Source organism: Hoplias malabaricus, chromosome Y, assembly GCF_029633855.1.
Source record: "Hoplias malabaricus isolate fHopMal1 chromosome Y, fHopMal1.hap1, whole genome shotgun sequence".
Taxonomy (NCBI): domain Eukaryota; kingdom Metazoa; phylum Chordata; class Actinopteri; order Characiformes; family Erythrinidae; genus Hoplias; species Hoplias malabaricus.
Genome location: NC_089820.1, coordinates 54,735,872 through 54,754,152, shown reverse-complemented (window position 1 = coordinate 54,754,152; position 18,281 = coordinate 54,735,872). Strand labels below are relative to the sequence as shown.

Below are 18,281 nucleotides of genomic sequence, written 5' to 3'. Positions count from 1 at the left end.
GTTTTTGGAGCTAGTTATATCATTTAGTACCTCCTGGTTCGTTATTTGTGTAGGTTTCACTGTGTAAAGTACAATGTTTTTGTGTATTATGACATTCAATAGCTGTTTTACAAGTGGGTATTAAAGTTCTAATTGCTGTGTTATAGCCAGAACCTGAACGATGTTTGAGAAAATGTGCGGTGGGCAGTGTATTCTCCAGCCTCTCGTTTTGTATTTTGTAAATGGTGAAATTGAAAGTATGAATCACGTTCATTTACTTAAAATTAGCTGCAGGTCTGGTTCTCTTATGGATAATGGTATGTTACTGATTTGTTTACCTTTTGGGAGCACTTGGTAAGGCAGGTGTGGTTGGTGTTATCCTCACATGGTGGTGGTTACTTATAATCTGCATCCTCTGATATTCAGCATGGTTTCTGTGTTTTTTATTAAAGCCTCAGCTGGATTATGTCCTCACTTGTTTCTCCGTTCATTCAGGCTCACGGTTTGCTTTGTGTAACACCTCTGGGAGCGGAGCCGAGATGCCCTCTGACCCTAATGACCTGCTGGTGACCCATGGTCCGCTTCCTGAGAGCAGCGATCTCTTCATGGGGTTCGTTTTCATGCTGACTGCGTCCTCTGAGAATGACAGAGAATCCAACCAGCTGACCAGTGATGACGAGGAAGGTGAGAGGACGGAGACCTCATAACATCTGTTTCTACACCCTTCAAGGGCTCCATGTTTTGTGTGACGTGCAGTCAGTATCAATACAAATGAGAGTCCAGAGTAGGGATTAAAAGAGGCTTGGCCTGGTTTCCCAGTTTAAAAGAATATGTAGTCCAGGACAGGGTCAGTCTTTGGGAAACCAACCTTGAAGGACAGTTGTGTGTGATACTTATCAGCACCTTCCCCTGTGTTAAATGGTCTGACTTCAGCCTAAAACGCATTTCTCCTTTATAATTAGAATATGTGCCGACCGCGCCGTATAACAAAGGCTACACCCAGCAACAGCTAGAGGCCGGAGGAGGAATGATTCTGCCCGCGTTTAATGAAGAGCAGGTAAAAATATTCATTTAAATGACCACCTCCTATAAAATATTCCCGCAGCCTATGAAGGAGCTTAAAAACTACGACGGCTGTGTTTCTTTACAGTGTAAAGCAGCGTATCAGAGCCTGCTGATAGCGGACCAGCATTGCCGCACCAGGACGTACCTTCTGTGCGTGGCAGGAGGAGTTCCCTGTGTCTCTCAGGTCTGGGTAAGAGACTGCTGTCAGGAGAAGAAGCTGATGAACTACAGGAACTACCTGCTGCCCGCTGGCCTGGGGCCCGAGAAACGAGTGGTAGAATGGTAAAGAATAAATATTGTGATTAACTTTCCTGTGCTTTCCTACTGCTTTCTGTAGAAACATCATTATGTTTCTGTTGCTGACAGGCATCCACGCTGCAGCCCTTTTAAAGCATTGAAAGTCCTGCTGATTTCTGAAGATCGTGTGGATTTGTGGACATCCATGCTTACCATGTGTGGAAGCACAAAGGTCCATCAACATAAAACAAACGGCAACAGTTCCGGTAGGTGGTGTATTGTTCATCCTACACTTGAAGAGTGTTTCTCTCTGTCTGTGTCCTAAAATAAATAATAACAGATATTGGGTTCTCAATCTGTCTTTTGTGCTTATTGGCAGATGTTCCAGCTGAAAAATTCGATGTGGTGGTGTGTGCACACTCATGTCCTCCGGAGATTCTGAAGTCTGCCCCCAGTGCCTCCACCGCAGTGGTGTCTCTGGAGTGGCTGATTCAGAGCGTCATCTGCGGAGAACGTCTGGCCTTTGACGGTCAGCCAGAATACCGTCACGACTTCTCTCCTTAAGCACCGTCCACTCATCCCCTTCTTTTCTGTCTTTTAAATGTCCTCGTCTGTTTTAGTGCATGCTGGCCTTTTACTGTATATAGTTTTAAGCTCTGTTTTTATGAAGTAATAAAGTGTGTCCTTTTTCCAACTGGTTTTATTTTACAAGTGATGAAGGAATACATGCACAGTATTTACAAGTATAATACATGTTCCAATCAGAAATCTCACAGAAGCCAAGCCGTAAATGAACAGTTTCAGCTTTTGCATATTACACTTTCATGTATCAAAGCAGATTTACGTGGTGCTTAACTTTACTTCAGGCTTAGAGCCCAAAACTGCAAGAGAAAGGGGAAACATTAACATTTACACGAATGAAATACACTCTTTCCACTTAGCCTTGCCTTACCTTCCCAGAGTGCCTCCTGACTGTGTGTAGTATTTGTTGTAATCTAGACGCAGCAGCAGTTGAGCCAGATCTGAATTAATTTGGTGGTTACGCACACTGGACAGGATCTTAAAGAGCAGAAAGGACTGGCGACTGAACCCCTGCGAATGAAGTGTTTAACACTTGTTACAGCGTCAGGTGAAGACCAGAGGAGTGTAAACCTTTTAACAGAAGAACTTGAGTCTTTCAAATCATTTAAATGCATCAAAGTTGAAGTCCAAGAAAGGGTTAGACACTTAACTATGATTCAAATTGAGAAGGTTCCACAAATTTATTGTCCTCTAAAAGTTAGTCTGCTCACCTTCACCATAATGTCCAGCTGAGCTGCTCCTCTCTCATCCAGAGGCCCCAGATTCTGACTCACAAGTGAACAGAAGTTGTGACAGAGATCCAGAATCTCGTTCAAACAGTGAAACACCTAGGAGGGGGGGGGGGGTATAAAAAAACATCGCACTGAACTGCATACATAAATATAGAAGTATTTCTAAAGCTGGACTTTTGAGGTCTTTTTTTTATTCTTACTGGTTTGAGGAGGATGAAGGACTGAGCTAGGAGATTACTGAGGAAATGGTCGTGAGCCAGACGAATGCTCTCAAAGTCTCGAGTTGCGTTGATCTGCTGCAAGAGCTGGGAGAACTGGGACTCCAGTACATCCACCTGATTCGGAATTCAATTTTCAAAATGAATGTGGTAAATATAATAAAACTAATGAAAGGTTTGTCCCAGGTGTAAAGTAATACCTGTAGGTAGTACTGCAGGTTATCCACCAGGAAGGCCATGTGGTTGCGCAGTCTCCATTTGACTGCGTCTGTCTGGTTGGACTTTAAGTGTTTGCGCTGCATCTGCAGGGCCCAGCAGTGCTGAAGCTCCGACTGAACTCGACGCACACTGAGCAGGTAACGAAACACGACATTGTACCTACAGAGGGGCACGACCGCACAAAACATAGCGCCTTATTGAAAGAACAGTTATTGTATTGTATTAACCCTTCTAGCTAAAGTGCACCCATTCAAACACGTTCAATAGTGCGGTTTCTACAGTCTCGATAGACGAACACTCAGGAGAATGGGATGAGTTCCTCCTCCACTTACTTTTCTAACACAGCAGGAGTAAAGAGAATGTGCAGTGGCCACTGGACCTTGTAGGCCAGGCCCAGAGCCACCCAGCCTGTGGATGGAGCCTCACGAGGAGAAGATTCCTGAGGGGGCGTGGTGCCCTCTCGGTTCCCAGAAGGCTCTATAAAGATACAATAGTCAGTACGGCTACAGGGGGGAAAAAAAATCTATACCAAGCACTTGTTTCATTCATTCATAAGTTTTGTGATGACTAGCTTGAGTTAGCTTTGCATTAATGTATTGTCTTTTATTTTGTATTTATATTTACATTACATTTTTTAAATAGAAAAAACCCATACATAATAACTGCTTACATAAGAGATTCAAATAATAAGAGAATTCTGACTGTGACCACTAAGTGGTGCTATGTGCCTTTCATCTAATATAATGTCTTAATCATTTCACCATAACATATGAAATACAGTGGGCTACATACACAAAGTAAGAACAGTTCACTGTGGGGACTCACCTTTAGTATCTTTCCCTTGATATTCAATGGTGAGATGCAAGAGAGGTAACAGGTTATCATCATCAAGCAGAACTTTGTGAGCAGCTTGCTGGAAGGCCACATTAACATCTGCAGAAAAAAAGGACAAAATATTACACTTCCTATTTTATTAGAACTTATTGATTTATTTATTTTAATATCAAAATAAACTACCATGTTCAGTCACGGCTGATGGAGGCGTCTTGAGCATCTGCTGGGCGAGGTCAATGAAGACTTGGTACAGTTCTCCACGGCCCAGCAAGTAAAAATCCTTTATGATCTATTAAGGGACAATACAAGTTCAATCAAAAAATGATCTCATTTATAACTCAATTTCCATAAAAGTAACTTTTGTAAAATGCTACATTTATGTAAAATTAAACATGAATCTGTGAGTTCTTAATTCTCTTTATTTGTCTGATATATTTATCTTGTATAAAAGCTTCCAATGCATTTACTGACATATTTCATGTGATTTGTAGTCATAAAAATATTTTTAATGAAAGAAAATTTTTTATATATATATATATATATATATATATATATATATATATATATAGAGTGCGGCTCAGTGGTGCAGCAGGTAGGTGTCTCAGCCACACAGCTCCAGGGACCTGGAGGTTTTGGGTTCTATTCCCGCTCCGGTAGACTGTCTGTGAGGAGTGTGGTGTGTTCTCCCTGTGTCTGCGTGGGTCTCCTCTGGGTGACTGTCTATGAGGAGTGTGGTGTGTTCTCCCTGTGTCTGCATGGGTCTCCTCCGGGTGACTGTCTGTGAGGAGTGTGGTGTGTTCTCCCTGTGTCTGCGTGGGTCTCCTCCGGGTGACTGTCTGTGAGGAGTGTGGTGTGTTCTCCCTGTGTCTGCGTGGGTCTCCTCCGGGTGCTCCGGTTTCTTCCCACAGTCCAAAAACACACGTTGGTAGGTGTGAGTGAGTGTGTGAGTGAATGTGTGTGTCTGCATTGTATATATATTTACACAAATTAGGAAAAAATAAGTGTGAAAAGTTTCATGTTTTAGTGCATTTAAAAAAAAAAATTGTTCCAAGTTTTCTGGATAAAGGGTCTATATTTTTGTTGTTTACCTTGAGTTGTCCTAAAAGATCAGACTCCTCAACCATCAAAGTCCAGAGATGCTATTAGAAGAGAGAAGTAAAAAGGTTAATTATGTAGGAGTGTGAGTATACACACACTACACACACACTCAAAACCCAGTTGCCTCATAACGAACCTCAGCGACCGTGCTACGAATCCCATCTATCACATTCTCAAAGTCCACAAGGCTGAAGAGCGGCTGCTGTTTGAGTCTGTGGAGCTCTGCAGCGAACGTGTCCTCCTGGTGTTTTAGTATGGAGCCTGTGTCAGATCAGAACAAGACAGGCCTTAACAAATATGATCACGTTCAAGACCAACCGTTGTGTTCTACTTCACAGTCCTCAGCCCTGTCTGCCTCAAAGCCCACCTATATGTGACTAGAACACATGAATCCCATATTTTATTTCAAATTTTCAACAGTGTGTGTATTGTGGAAGCAGACTCCCAAATATCAAACTGTGGGCTATTGTTTCTTCAGCCACTGGCTTCTGCTCATTTAAGAAACCCTGATCTACATGTACTTCTGTGTGACATTAATTAAAGACACTAACCAGCTCTCGATGGACTCTGGTTGTGGTTCTCAAACATCTGGACAGACTCCCCGACGAACAGGATTTTCTCAGCCACACGGACAGGAATGTATGAGGGAAGCATCTCTACACGCAAAGAGAACTGCTGCAGAGAAGGAGCGAGCATGTTCTCCTCTTCTATCAGCCTCTACAGAGGAGAAAAAACAATAAATACGCCAGATAATTTGACTTATTACAATATGCAAGTCTTGAAGGATCCAGAGATCTAAGTCTCTGAAAAAATATAAAACATATTCAAGTATTAGAAAGCCATATCAATAATATTATGGCACAAACATACAAACCGGTTTCCAAAAAAGTTGGGACACTAAACAAATTGTGAATGAAAACTGAATGCAATGATGTGGAGGTGCCAACTGTCAGTTTTTTATTCAGAATAGAACACAAATCACAGATCAAAAGTTTAAACAGAGAATGTATCATTTTAAGGAAAAAATATGTTGTTTCAAAATTTCATGGCGTCAACAAATCCCAAAAAAAATGGGACAAGGCCATTTTTTACCACTGTGAGGCATCCCCCCTTCTTCTTACAACACTCAGATGTCAGGGGACAGAGGAGACCAGTTTCTCAAGTTTAGAAATAGGAATGCTCTTCCATTCATGTCTAATACAGGCCTCTAACTGTTCAATCGTCTTGGGCCTTCTTTGTCGCACCTTCCTCTTTATGATGCGCCAAATGTTCTCTACAGGTGAAAGATCTGGACTGCAGGCTGCCATTTCAGTCCCCGGATCCTTCTCCTATGTAGCCATGATGATGTGATTGCTGCAGAATGTGGTCTGGCATTATCTTGTTGAAAAATGCAGGGTCTTCCCTGAAAGAGATGACGTCTAGATGGGAGCATATGTTGTTCTAGAACCTGAACATATTTCTCTGCATTAATGGTGCCTTTCCAGACATGCAAGCTGCCCATGCCACAAGCACTCATGCAACCCCATACCATCAGTGATGCAGGCTTCTGAACGGAGCGTTGATAACAACTTGGGTTATCCTTGTCCTCTCTGGTCCGGATGACATGGCGTCCCAGTGTTCCATAAAGAACTTCAAATCGTGACTCATCTGACCACAGAACAGTCTTCCATTTTGCCACACTCCATTTTAAAAAACCCTTGGCCCAGTGCAAACGTCTGAGCTTGTGGAGCTTGCTTAGAAATGGCTTCCTCTTTGCACTGTAGAGTTTCAGCTGGCAACGGCGGATGGCACGGTGGATTGTGTTCACTGACAATGCTTTCTGGAAGTATTCCTGAGCCCATTCTGTTATTTCCTTGACAGTGGCATTCCTGTTTGAGGTGCAGTGACGTTTAAGGGCCCGGAGATCACGAGCATCCAGTAGAGTTTTACGGCCTTGACCCTTACGCACAGCAATTGTTCCAGATTCTCTGAATCTTTTGATGATGTTATGCACGGTTGATGATGAGAACTTAAAAGTCTTTGCTATTTTATGCTGGGTAACACCATTCTGGTATCGCTGCACTATCTTTCTGCGCAACAATGGTGGAACTGGTAATCCTCTTACCATCTTGGCTTCAGAGAGACACTGACACTCTGAGAAGCTCTTTTTATACCCAATCATGTTGTCAATTGACCTAATTAGTGTTAATTGGTCTTCCAGCTGTTCGTTATATGCTCAATTTCCTTTTTCCAGCCACTTATTGCTACTTGTCCCAACTTTTTTGGGATTTGTTGACACTGTGAAATTTTGAATCAACATATTTTTCCTTTAAAATGTTACATTTACTCAGATTAAACGTTTGATCTGTCATTTATGTTCTATTACGAATAAAATATTGACATTTGCCGTCTCCACATCATTGCATTCAGTTTTTATTCACAATTTGTTTAGTGTCCCAACTTTTTTGGAATCCGGTTTGTACTAAAAATGTGAATTAAAAAGAGCCCAGTGTCAGGCAGCTCAGGATAACATGATGTATGTAAATGCAAGTCATAAAAAGGACTTTTATGAAGTAAAAAAAAAAGTCAGACGTCAGCGTTCAACAGAGTCTAACATCGTATCTACAAAATTTGGCCTACAGGTGCATAGCCTGGCATTTCAATATGTCAGTTTAATTCTAATTATCATCTAATAGGGGCAGGACTTTAAGGTCATGAGCTTTAAAAGCAAAACACGATCATAAATAATGGTCTGAGTATCAGAGTAAAGATTCAAAATTTATGCTGAAGTGCCCTGGAGCCATGAGATGATCTGTGTCTTCACTCTGACCCCTGTTTGAGGTTGATATAACCTCAGTTTCCTTCGTAACAGGAACATGAGTTAAAACAACTAAAACAACTGGGGCATGTCCAGGCATATTCCCCAGTAATGAGCACAGATCCAGACTGAGCAACTGAACTTTAGCTGTAGTTTTTGGAAAGTAGTTCTAGGCTTGGTTTACGTTGAGAAATAGAGCGTCAACATTTACATAAGATACGATTAGATAAGATAAGATAGGAAGGAGCGCCTATATACTACATTTCTGTTGGCATTAAATGGTGCCCACTCCTGTTTCTTTGAATATTAATGAACTGTTTGATAACTATTTTCAAACAAAGCCCTATTTAAAAATTCAGGTGTTACCATGGCTTTAAGGCGGACTTGTAAATGTCCTCAGTTTTGATTGGCTGTAATGTACGGTGCCTCGTTCAAAAAGCCAAAGCCAAAGTTCCCCCTCACCAAGTCCTGCAGCTCTCTGAGCTGTTTTCCGCTCAGTCCTCCAATGCCAAGGTCTTCTTCCTCTTCTTCCTGCGCTGCTGCAGCTCCTCCTGCACTCGGACCCTTCCTCACAAAGAACTCCTCATTCTGATCCAGGAGAAGACCATGCAGCATCCATGCAGCCAGCTGCTTGTACATCACACCATGGCACACTGCAAGAATCCTACACAAGGGAAGAGCTCCTTAAAACCAAACAGCAGCACCAAGTCTACAACACGGACATCGGCAAAATGGGAAGGAAAATTAATTTTCCAGTGAACTTCCGTTGTCTGGGTTTGGGGTGAAAGGTCAGGCTTAATTCTGTCATTTAGATACGACCCAAATGAAACAACGACAAACACCACTCTTACACTGACATTCACATTATAATAAAATTAATACAAAAAAGTTCTAAACAATATGTGGACATTACACGGTTTTTTCATATGAAATCGGAGCTCACTTTTCTAAGGCCATGCGCACTGGCGGCAGTCCCACACAGCTGTGTTTATAAACGGTCTCCAGAATCTGGCATCCGTGGATCTGATCAGGACAAAAACAGTTCTTTAACAGTCGAAATCACATCAAACATTTCTTAATCCTGGGACATTAATCACTCAATAATCCAGCGCTGAGCCTCTTACCTTCTGTGATTTGATGGTCTCCACAACAGCCATCACAGACGGGAAGAGCATGTGAAACTGCTCAGGAGAAGGTAAAAGTTACTCATCAAATCTACACAGTATTTAAAGTTGAGGATCACATGTTATTATGGTTTTTCAAAGTTAATTTATAGAAATACAGGGGTTAGACAATAAAAGTGAAACCCCTGTCATTGTAGTGTGGGAGGTTTCATGGCTAAATTGCCTGGTGGACAATCTTCATTAACTCCACATTGCACCAGTAAGACCATGTGCATCCAATGGTTCAAACATTGTGTCCTGAAGGCGGTGCCGTGTATCAGGACGACAATGCACCAATACACACAGCAAGACTGGTGAAAGACTGGTTTGATGAACATGAAAGTGAAGTTGAACATCTCCCATGGCCTGCACAGTCACCAGATCTAAATATTATTGAGCCACTTTGGGGTGTTTTGGAGGAGCGAGTCAGGAAACGTTTTCCTCCACCAGCATCACGTAGAGACCTGGCCACTATCCTGCAAGAAGAATGGCTTCAAATCCCTCTGACCACTGTGCAGGACTTGTGTATGTCATTCCCAAGACGAGCTGACGCTGTATTGGCCGCAAAAAGAGGCCCTACACCATACTAATAAATTACTGTAGTCTAAAACCAGGTGTTTCACTTTCATTGTCCAACCCCTGTATAATTCAATGATTTTTTTTTTTATATTTTATGAACAACACGAAATAATGACATATGAAATATGATGCAATAATGCAAGTAGTATGATAATTTATTTTAACGATATTTTTGTAGTAACTTGTTGAATATAATTAGCAATTTCATTATTTTTGTTTTGATTATTGCTTTTCAAATGAGTGATTCAGGAAATGAATTATAGATATATTCTCAGTGCTGTATAACGGTTTTAATTTGAATAAAATCCTGAACATCAAAACATGCCTAATATTTAAAACTCTAAAATCATATTAATGGACGATAATCCTCATATCAGAATATTTTATACCTGTATGTGCAGCTAAATTGGTTTTACATGATAGAAAAGAATCACACCCAATTTCTGAATTTAAGCAAAAACGATGAGGTGTACAACATCGTTAGTGTAATATAATCATTCATTTATTCATTCATTATCTGTAACCCTTATCCAGTTCAGGGTCGCGGTGGGTCCAGAGCCTACCTGGAATCATTGGGCGCAAGGCAGGAATACACCCTGGAGGGGGCGCCAGTACTTCACAGGGCAACACTCACACATTCACTCACACACTCACACCTACGGACACTCTTGAGTCGCCAATCCACCTACCAACATGTGTTTTTGGACTGTGGGAGGAAACCGGAGCACCCGGAGGAAACCCACGCAGAAACAGGGAGAACACACCAGACTCCTCACAGACAGTCACCCGGAGGAAACCCACCACACTCCTCACAGACAGTCACCTGGAGGAAACCCACGCAGACACAGGGAGAACACACCACACTCCTCACAGACAGTCACCCGGAGGAAACCCACGCAGACACAGAGAGAACACACCACACTCCTCACAGACAGTCACCTGGAAGAAAACCCACGCAGACACAGGGAGAACACACCACACTCCTCACAGACAGTCACCTGGAAGAAACCCACGCAGACACAGGGAGAACACACCACACTCCTCACAGACAGTCACCCGGAGGAAACCTACGCAGACACAGAGAGAACACACCACACTCCTCACAGACAGTCACCTGGAGGAAACCCACGCAGACACAGGGAGAACACACCACACTCCTCACAGACAGTCAACCGGAGGAAACCAACGCAGACACAGAGAGAACACACCACACTCCTCACAGACAGTCACCTGGAAGAAACCCACGCAGACACAGAGAGAACACACCACACTCCTCACAGACAGTCACCTGGAGGAAACCCACGCAGACACAGAGAGAACACACCACACTCCTCACAGACAGTCACCTGGAGGAAACCCACGCAGACACAGGGAGAACACACCACACTCCTCACAGACAGTCACCTGGAAGAAACCCACGCAGACACAGGGAGAACACACCACACTCCTCACAGACAGTCACCTGGAGGAAACCCACGCAGACACAGGGAGAACACACCACACTCCTCACAGACAGTCACCCGGAGGAAACCAACGCTGACACAGAGAGAACACACCACACTCCTCACAGACAGTCACCTGGAAGAAACCCACGCAGACACAGGGAGAACACACCACACTCCTCACAGACAGTCACCCGGAGAAAACCCACGCAGACACAGAGAGAACACACCACACTCCTCACAGACAGTCACCCGGAGCGGTAATCAAACCCACAACCGCTGTGTGACTGCGACACTACCTGCTGTGCCACCATGCCGCCCTGTATTATAATCATGTTTCATTTATTGGGAAAGGACACACTGAATTGAATGTTCCCTACCTGTTCCAGCATGTAGTTCACATGTGAAATGGAGAGATGTGGATCACCAAGAAACTGCAAAAAGGAATTTTCAGAGACTGAAATTCAGCACTGAATGTAATTCTTTAATTATAACAAAGTATTAAATGCCCAACCTCTTGTTCGAGGTCCAGTAAGGCCTGTCTGTACGGCTGCAACATGGAGTGCAGACCAGTGCAGAATGCCCTGAGGTAAATCCCATGAAGTCCAGTCTGGACTGGCTGGTTTGAGTAGTGCTCCTGAGTGACAGTGCAGAGACCATCAGAGTGTTAAAAATGGTGGACAGCAAATAACATGCAAAACATTTTTTTATATATATAAAATTGTAATACACATACTTGTAGGTGGACATGACCTGTGTGTTGCTCTATAAACTCTGTGAATCGCATGTAATCCGTGCCTATTTTACAGAGACGGTTCAGGACACTGGTTTCACTGGGATGGAGGAATGGCAGATCCTGGGACACCTGCAAAAAACACATCACTCTGTACAACTGCATTGACAAACTTTCTCTTGCACAAATACACACGTCTGCATTTTAATATTCATGGTCAAATGAAATGTCTTGATGAGCTGTACTTGTATTTATTTACTTACTGAAAGATATGAAATTTGCCATTAATTTCTGTTAATTTATTGAAGGGATAATGCACGGCAACAAATAAGAAAAACAAGAATGCACCTCCATTTTCAAAGTTATAAGAACTGGACCCTTATATTCACTGGTTTAATTTTACATTGGACTATTACTGTGAATCAATTTTGATATCCACCGTGACCCTGAACTGGTGTCACACAGTTACAGACACAATCCAATATCAATCTAAACGCAACCATTTGCCATAAAATTATAGTGATCTTCCTGTGCTACCGGAGTTGTTGAACACTGTGCCCACACTCTGGACACTGTATTAGTGTACAGAACCTATATATTATTCATAAAGTGTGTAGAGCAAGCATTACACAGAACATTTACATTTACCTTTTAGGTGCACACATAGGAAATATAACGTTACCTGTAAGCCATTCTGTTTATTCCAGGTGAAAATACAGCCGGGATATCCACTTAAAGCAAGCAGCAGCTCGTGGATCATTGTTTCAGAATAACCCAGATTACAGAGAAGAGATCCTAAAACATTACAACATCTATTAAATCTGCTCTACTACTGGCAACAGCAGTATACACCGCCAAAACCGTCGGCACGTAGGGAAATGTAGTCCTTAAATGCACTGGGAAATGTAGTTCTTTAGTATACGTTAGTGTATAGGGAATTATAGTTCTTTAGCCCACTGGGTAATGTAGTCCTTCGGTATTTAGGGAAATGTAGTTGTTTAGTATACGTTAGTGTATAGGGAATTATAGTTCTTTAGCCCACTGGGTAATGTAGTCCTTCGGTATTTAGGGAAATGTAGTTGTTTAGTATACGTTAGTGTATAGGGAATTATAGTTCTTTAGCCCACTGGGTAATGTAGTCCTTCGGTATTTAGGGAAATGTAGTTGTTTAGTATACGTTAGTGTATAGGGAATTATAGTTCTTTAGCCCACTGGGTAATGTAGTCCTTCGGTATTTAGGGAAATGTAGTTCTTTAGTATACGTTGGTGTATAGGGAATTATAATCCTTTAGCCCACTGGGTAATGTAGTCCTTAAGTATTTAGGGAAATGTAGTCCTTTAGTATACGGTGGTGTGTAGGGAAATGTAGTACTTTAGCTTATTGGGAAATGTAGTGCTTTAGTACGTTGGGAAACGATGTCTTTTAGTGCGTAGCAAAATGTATTTCTTAATTATGCATGGATAGGTATTCTTTTAGCTTAACATTAGGACATATCAGTCCATTTAAACGTAGCGAAATTTAGTCTTTTAACTGAACGCTGTAAAACGTATTCCTTTAGCGCGTTGTAAAAGGTAGTCCTTACGTATGAAAGGAAGTAGTGCATAGGGAAATGTAGCCCTTCAGTACGTAGGGAAATGTAGTCTCTTAGCTCACCGTAGGTAAATGTAGTCCTTTCCGTAATATTTTGTTTTGCCTGGTCTTTAATCTTATCCTGTTATGTGGCTTCGACGAAAAGACGCTCTGTAAAGGTTGCCATTTTACTTGTTGCTTTCTGTTGGCTTTCCGTTGCCTCTTTTACTCTGAATTTATATTTTTAAAAAAAGTCGCTATGTAATAAAAGCATCTAAGTTAAACGAACAGCTATTAGCTATGCTAGCTAACACAGGGCTTCAATATTATTAACACTTCTGGCGATAAGAATTACGAACCTTGGTTTGAAATGTTACGCTAAAACGAGTGTTTATTTAGAAACCGGTCGTCAACGAATAACATATTCTTGCTTTTTTGATATAAATACAAAGTACGTTGTTACTAAATGGCTGAAATGAGCTAGCAATATCAGTTGGAATTTTCCTTTCCACCTTAAATTGTGCAGCAGTTATATTCTAGTGCCTGCATTTGTTGCATTCTTTTAAGGTGGAACGGAAAACCCGAAAAAGCAAACTGCTTTAAATGGAAACAGTAATTAGCTGAAAGTAACTTGCACTCTTAGACAGAGGCCATTTTGATTACTTGTCCAACTACGCGTTGTGGAGTTTTATAGAAGACGCTGCTGTCATCTGAAGGGGATTGTTTATGTACATTCAAACACTGGCACATTTTGTAGACTCTTTTAATGTAACTACAATGACTTTGTTTAACTTTGCTCTGCTTCTTCTTGTAATGCTTTAAACTAGAGTTTTGGACAATTTCTGAAAGGATTTGATTGTTTTCAACAAAATGGACCTCACTGCAGTTGGGTCAGGGAAGCAGATAATGTTAAAGAAGGAGGCTTCCACATACTTTTAACCCTGAAGTGTCCTTGTCTTGTTTTGTTTCAGGGATGGCGGAGGGGAGTGCTGGAGATGTTTCTGAGTTTCTTAAACAAAATCGTCACCTGGCGGAGTGGGTTGAGACATTAAGGGAGCACAATGAGACAAATAATCACTGGTTTACCAGAAGAGAATTTGTCCTTCGCAACATGGAGGGCTTTCCTTCCATCAGACCAGGGACCACCACTCCTGATCTGGACAGACTTCTTTCTCTGTCCAAGGTTTGGTCCAACCATATTTTCTTAGGCTGTCGGTAAGACCCAAGTCCCGGTGTTTCTTTAACAACTGGGTTTTATAAGGAATGGATGATGATTTCACATATTGTATAAATAAACATATGTTATATATCTCTAACTGTAATACAAACACAAATCTAGATCTACGTTGTCAAATTTGTTATGTATCAGCATTGGTAGAGGCCCTAAATCTCATAGAGCGGTTGTTTCTTTTGCTGGGTTTTAGATTTTGAACATTGGTTGCCATTCATATTCCACCTTATCTCACTGTAGATATCCCCAGTCTGTAATGGAGAAAGTGAATGAGCTGGCGAAGGGGATCACTGTGAACGAAGCTGATGTTTGTCCTCACAAGACCAGAGGTGAAATTGTAGGAAAAGGCAAGAGGCCTGCTGTTTCAGGTGAGGAAAATCTGTGTTATATTCTGACATCATTCAAAATATTATGTGCTTTAGGCTGTATTCAGGCCAAGGAGTGGATCCTGCGAAAAAAATCCATGTGGATACTGCAAGCAATATGTCTGTGACAACTGTTGCAAGCAAAGAAGAATCTAAGCAGAATTTTATACGTGGTGTTTGGGAGATTTTTTGCTCAAGTAGAAAATGTTTCAACTTCATCCTCGAGGATGCGTGGCAGAAAATGCACTGTGGAACAAGCAGGGACGGCAGATTCCACCTCTTGCCATAAGATATAATGGGAATGTAAGCAGAATCCACTCAACTGCCTAAATGTAGCCTTACACAAGATGAGGTAAATGGAAACTGAGCATTACCATACAGTTACAACCTAGAGAAAAGTTATGAAAACACTCATGAAATTATGTACAAAGTGAAGAAATTGTGTCTTATTTATTCACATCTAAAGAGGTTGTTTAAAAGACTGCTTTTTGGGTTTGTTCCCCACAGATTTTGCCTAATTTAATAACACTTGCTATGTCTGTTAACAAAGTTGTACTGGACAAATGAGAAAGTTGGAGGCTGGTGTTCCTCAGCTACTCTCTGTAACTGTTATATTAAAGGTATTATGCAGTCAGTTTTATAGCGACCCTATTACAGTAGGTGATATGTGGAGCTTTTTGGTAGATGTGTGTGTGTGTGTGAGTGTAGATTGCAAGCCAGTTTCGTGAAGCGCTTTGCATGTAATAAAATCATAATCACTTGCATTTGCATGATGCAGTCTTGTGGAGCATCAGGATTGAAAAGCCCAATGTATTTATCATTTAACAGGGTTAACCTTTACTGCTTTATAATCACATGCAGTGCCGGATGCCGAGAGCTGCGTTAAGAAGAGTAAAACAAGCTCTAATGATGCTGATAATAAAGCCGTTGAGCGGAATAGTAGACATCCAATCGCTGCTCCTGTGAAATTGGGCCCTCCGCCTGGGGCCCCTGCCCAACAGCAGGCATTCTTTAATCGCCTCTATAAAGCTGTGGCCTGGAAGCTGGTGTCGGCGGGAGGCTTCGGACCCAATCTGGACCACTTTGAGATCCTGCGTACCTGCGTGGAGTCGTGTAAGGCCACTTTGAGCTGCGTGTTTGTTCCGCTCAAAGACATTCCTGACCTGCCCGCCGGCTGCACGCAGAGGGAAGGTCAGGTGTGTGAACTGCGATGTCAGACTGTGTACATGGGCACGGGGTACGGCCGTGACGAGTGTGCGGCCAGGGCGATGGCCTCCAAAGAGGCCCTCAAAATATTCCAAGGCCGGAAAGTGACGGTGAAGGTGTCCCGCCGTAGGTTTCGAGGGAGAGACGTGGAGGACTTGGTGCTGCTGGACGAACAGCCTAGAGGCACGACTTTACCCCCTGCCCTCAGCTATCCTTTTCAGGCTGAACAGTAAAGCATCCTTGTTTCTGTAGTGCCAGTAACACTGCTGTTTTCATTTCCAGTCACAGCTCCATGTTTCACATCCAAGAAGTTGTACCTTTTTGTTTCCTTACCATGAGTTTCTAGTTTATTAGAAACACCTACATTGTACCTACAGTTTTATGCAATATCTTGGGCACCCAATGTACATTCTCTGAATGAAAATAAACACACATCCTCAACAGAGAACACAATTCTGCACAGTTTAGTGGATAATTATGGTTTGTTTGCTGGATTTAATGAGTGGAAAGCAGACAAAATGACAGCACAGTTTGTTTTATTTTGAGAAATTTTACACTTAAATGTGCAGTAAAGTGCCATATTTAAAACAAGTTTGAAGTTGCTTGATTTCCTGTCACTTAAACTTCAAAGATATCCTCCAGCGTTTTTGAGGAACCTCAATCTCTGTCTCTTCTGTTGCTGAACAATGTTTCGGTCGCCCTCCACTGAGTCAGTTAATTGAAGATGGCCTCCCACTGGCCAGGACTGAGTTTCCTGAATGAATCTTAGTGGTAAAGCTACCTTCACTGACGGAGAGAGAGAGAGTAATGGTAACTCTACCATTTAAGAATCAGTTTTGTGTTAAGATGCCTTTCATTTACCACTTACACAGTTATTAGTGGAACATGTAGCTGTGACACCACTGCTGTGTAAAAAAAAAAAAAAAGAACTGACCGTGATGTTGTGCCTGATACTCTTTAATTAACACAGCAAACACCATCATACCACTAACATGTCTGTGTTGTGTGGAGTATGGCCCAATGTCCAAATAACATCTAATCAGCTTATTAGTACATGAGCATTTCTTTTCCTGTGATTGGTAGATTATGCTGCAGTCATTAACTGTAAACCATTATAAGTTATATAAACACATTAGAGCATTACTCTAATTTCATTCATTCGTTCGTTTTCTGGAGCTGCGTATCCAGTTCAGGGTCACGGTGGGTCCGGAGCCTACCCAGAATCACTGGGCGCGCATCGGGAACACACCCTGCAGGGGGCGCCAGTCCTTCACAGGGCGACAGGATATTTGATTGTGTTCCACATCGTGTTCTACATCGATCACTCAGAGGTTGAGTGTATTCCTTGCATTAGTTTATGGCTTAATGGGTTTAGATGCGAACATGATTTAGTTTTTGTTGTAGTGTTGTTTAAAAGCCTGAGTTTTTACATGTTTATTTAATGTTAAATTAAAATCTGACTTGCTCTAACTCTAAGCCAGTAATTATGGTGAACAAGTAAGAAAACTGCCATTGTCTGTTGCTGTATTTCAGATGTTTCATGTCGGTGAGTGTCGAGATAATATCGTTTTCATTGTAGCGTCACCCTGATTACTGAGGGTTAACAAAGGTGTAGAACGATTCTTCGCAACTGCAGATATATTTACAGCTAAGATCACTTTCAGTAGATTCAGTTCCCTTTTAAAGATGTTATGTATCTTTCAGTGTTTATCATTTTGAAGGATTGCACATGAATGTGTGTGATATGCTGTTGATCTTATTGAGAGTGAATGGTTAGCTTTGTGTTTGGAGTTGATTTTAGGAGCTTGTTAATGTTTATAGCAGCGTGTGATCACCCTTTTGTTGTTTTGTATTTTTTCTCTTTATAGATAAGTGACTACTGTTCCTGCAGCGCTTTTCATTTCAACTGTTTTAATAGAAATGCAACACCATTTCACTGTTCAGTTGTTAAAATATTATTAAAATTTTAGTTGAAGCTTTTTGAAAATATGTTGTTCACTCTTTAAAAAAAAAAAAAGAAGGTTTGACGTTTGTTTTCTTTTCATTTTGGCTTTGATTTTATTTGTAATTTGGGAGATGTTCCATGAATAACTCTGATTTCAGCTTGTTTTAGCAGTTTATCTCATGCTGTTTAAATCACTTCATATTTTACTGTTGAATCATGCTGATGACAAATCGGCTGATGCACATTTCTGTTATATATTTACAAAAATAAACCCTAAATTGATTTAA

The 18,281-nt window shown here is 41.6% G+C and overlaps 3 protein-coding genes across 13 annotated transcripts in view; 2 read left to right on the top strand and 1 right to left on the bottom strand.

Moving 5' to 3' along the window:
- The window catches only part of LOC136679554 (TP53-binding protein 1-like), a 27,057-nt gene extending 25,088 nt beyond the window's left edge, over nucleotides 1-1,969 (top strand). For all 4 annotated transcript variants that reach the window (XM_066658153.1, XM_066658154.1, XM_066658151.1 and 1 more), the window contains 5 exons: nucleotides 475-663; nucleotides 942-1,036; nucleotides 1,130-1,326; nucleotides 1,411-1,547; nucleotides 1,661-1,969. In XM_066658153.1, coding sequence (XP_066514250.1) covers nucleotides 475-663; nucleotides 942-1,036; nucleotides 1,130-1,326; nucleotides 1,411-1,547; nucleotides 1,661-1,845 — 803 coding nt within the window. In that variant the 3' untranslated portion in view covers nucleotides 1,846-1,969. The remainder of the gene's footprint in view (nucleotides 1-474; nucleotides 664-941; nucleotides 1,037-1,129; nucleotides 1,327-1,410; nucleotides 1,548-1,660) is intronic.
- On the bottom strand, nucleotides 1,951-13,695 carry LOC136679555 (gamma-tubulin complex component 4). 3 transcript variants are annotated; one of them, XM_066658156.1, is made up of 19 exons: nucleotides 13,332-13,695; nucleotides 12,360-12,472; nucleotides 11,681-11,809; nucleotides 11,459-11,581; nucleotides 11,325-11,378; nucleotides 8,885-8,941; nucleotides 8,704-8,783; nucleotides 8,223-8,424; nucleotides 5,515-5,680; nucleotides 5,100-5,224; nucleotides 4,954-5,004; nucleotides 4,049-4,154; nucleotides 3,857-3,964; nucleotides 3,364-3,508; nucleotides 3,013-3,190; nucleotides 2,795-2,929; nucleotides 2,574-2,690; nucleotides 2,234-2,373; nucleotides 1,951-2,162 (listed from the first exon to the last, which is right to left on the bottom strand). In XM_066658156.1, exons 2-19 carry the CDS (start codon nucleotides 12,435-12,437, stop codon nucleotides 2,150-2,152), a joined length of 2,007 nt encoding a protein of 668 aa, XP_066514253.1. In that variant the 5' UTR covers nucleotides 12,438-12,472; nucleotides 13,332-13,695; the 3' UTR covers nucleotides 1,951-2,149. The 3 variants fall into 3 exon arrangements, with proteins under 3 accessions (XP_066514253.1, XP_066514252.1, XP_066514254.1); XM_066658155.1 differs by lacking the exon at nucleotides 13,332-13,695 and having other exon boundaries at nucleotides 1,952-2,162; nucleotides 12,360-12,546; XM_066658157.1 differs by lacking the exons at nucleotides 11,325-11,378; nucleotides 11,459-11,581; nucleotides 11,681-11,809; nucleotides 12,360-12,472; nucleotides 13,332-13,695 and adding an exon at nucleotides 10,192-10,329 and having other exon boundaries at nucleotides 1,952-2,162.
- Nucleotides 13,075-18,281, top strand: LOC136679557 (protein CDKN2AIP homolog A-like). 6 transcript variants are annotated; one of them, XM_066658164.1, is made up of 4 exons: nucleotides 13,075-13,336; nucleotides 14,219-14,430; nucleotides 14,719-14,846; nucleotides 15,705-18,281. In XM_066658164.1, exons 2-4 carry the CDS (start codon nucleotides 14,309-14,311, stop codon nucleotides 16,280-16,282), a joined length of 828 nt encoding a protein of 275 aa, XP_066514261.1. In that variant the 5' UTR covers nucleotides 13,075-13,336; nucleotides 14,219-14,308; the 3' UTR covers nucleotides 16,283-18,281. The 6 variants fall into 6 exon arrangements, with proteins under 6 accessions (XP_066514261.1, XP_066514260.1, XP_066514258.1 ...); XM_066658163.1 differs by having other exon boundaries at nucleotides 13,076-13,426; XM_066658161.1 differs by having other exon boundaries at nucleotides 13,079-13,336; nucleotides 14,219-14,462.

Excerpts from the sequence above, each read along its gene's own strand:
- LOC136679557 (XM_066658161.1), top strand. The coding sequence starts at position 14,221 with ATGGCGGAGGGGAGTGCTGGAGATGTTTCTGAGTTTCTTAAACAAAAT. Across the intron at positions 14,463-14,718 it reads CATATTTTCTTAGGCTGTCG|ATATCCCCAGTCTGTAATGG; the intron begins GTAAGACCCAAG and ends ATCTCACTGTAG. Across the intron at positions 14,847-15,704 it reads CAAGAGGCCTGCTGTTTCAG|TGCCGGATGCCGAGAGCTGC; the intron begins GTGAGGAAAATC and ends AATCACATGCAG.
- LOC136679555 (XM_066658156.1), bottom strand. The coding sequence starts at position 12,437 with ATGATCCACGAGCTGCTGCTTGCTTTAAGTGGATATCCCGGCTGTATT. Across the intron at positions 8,425-8,703 it reads GTGCGCATGGCCTTAGAAAA|GATTCTTGCAGTGTGCCATG; the intron begins GTGAGCTCCGAT and ends TCCCTTGTGTAG. Across the intron at positions 3,191-3,363 it reads ACTCCTGCTGTGTTAGAAAA|GTACAATGTCGTGTTTCGTT; the intron begins GTAAGTGGAGGA and ends GCCCCTCTGTAG.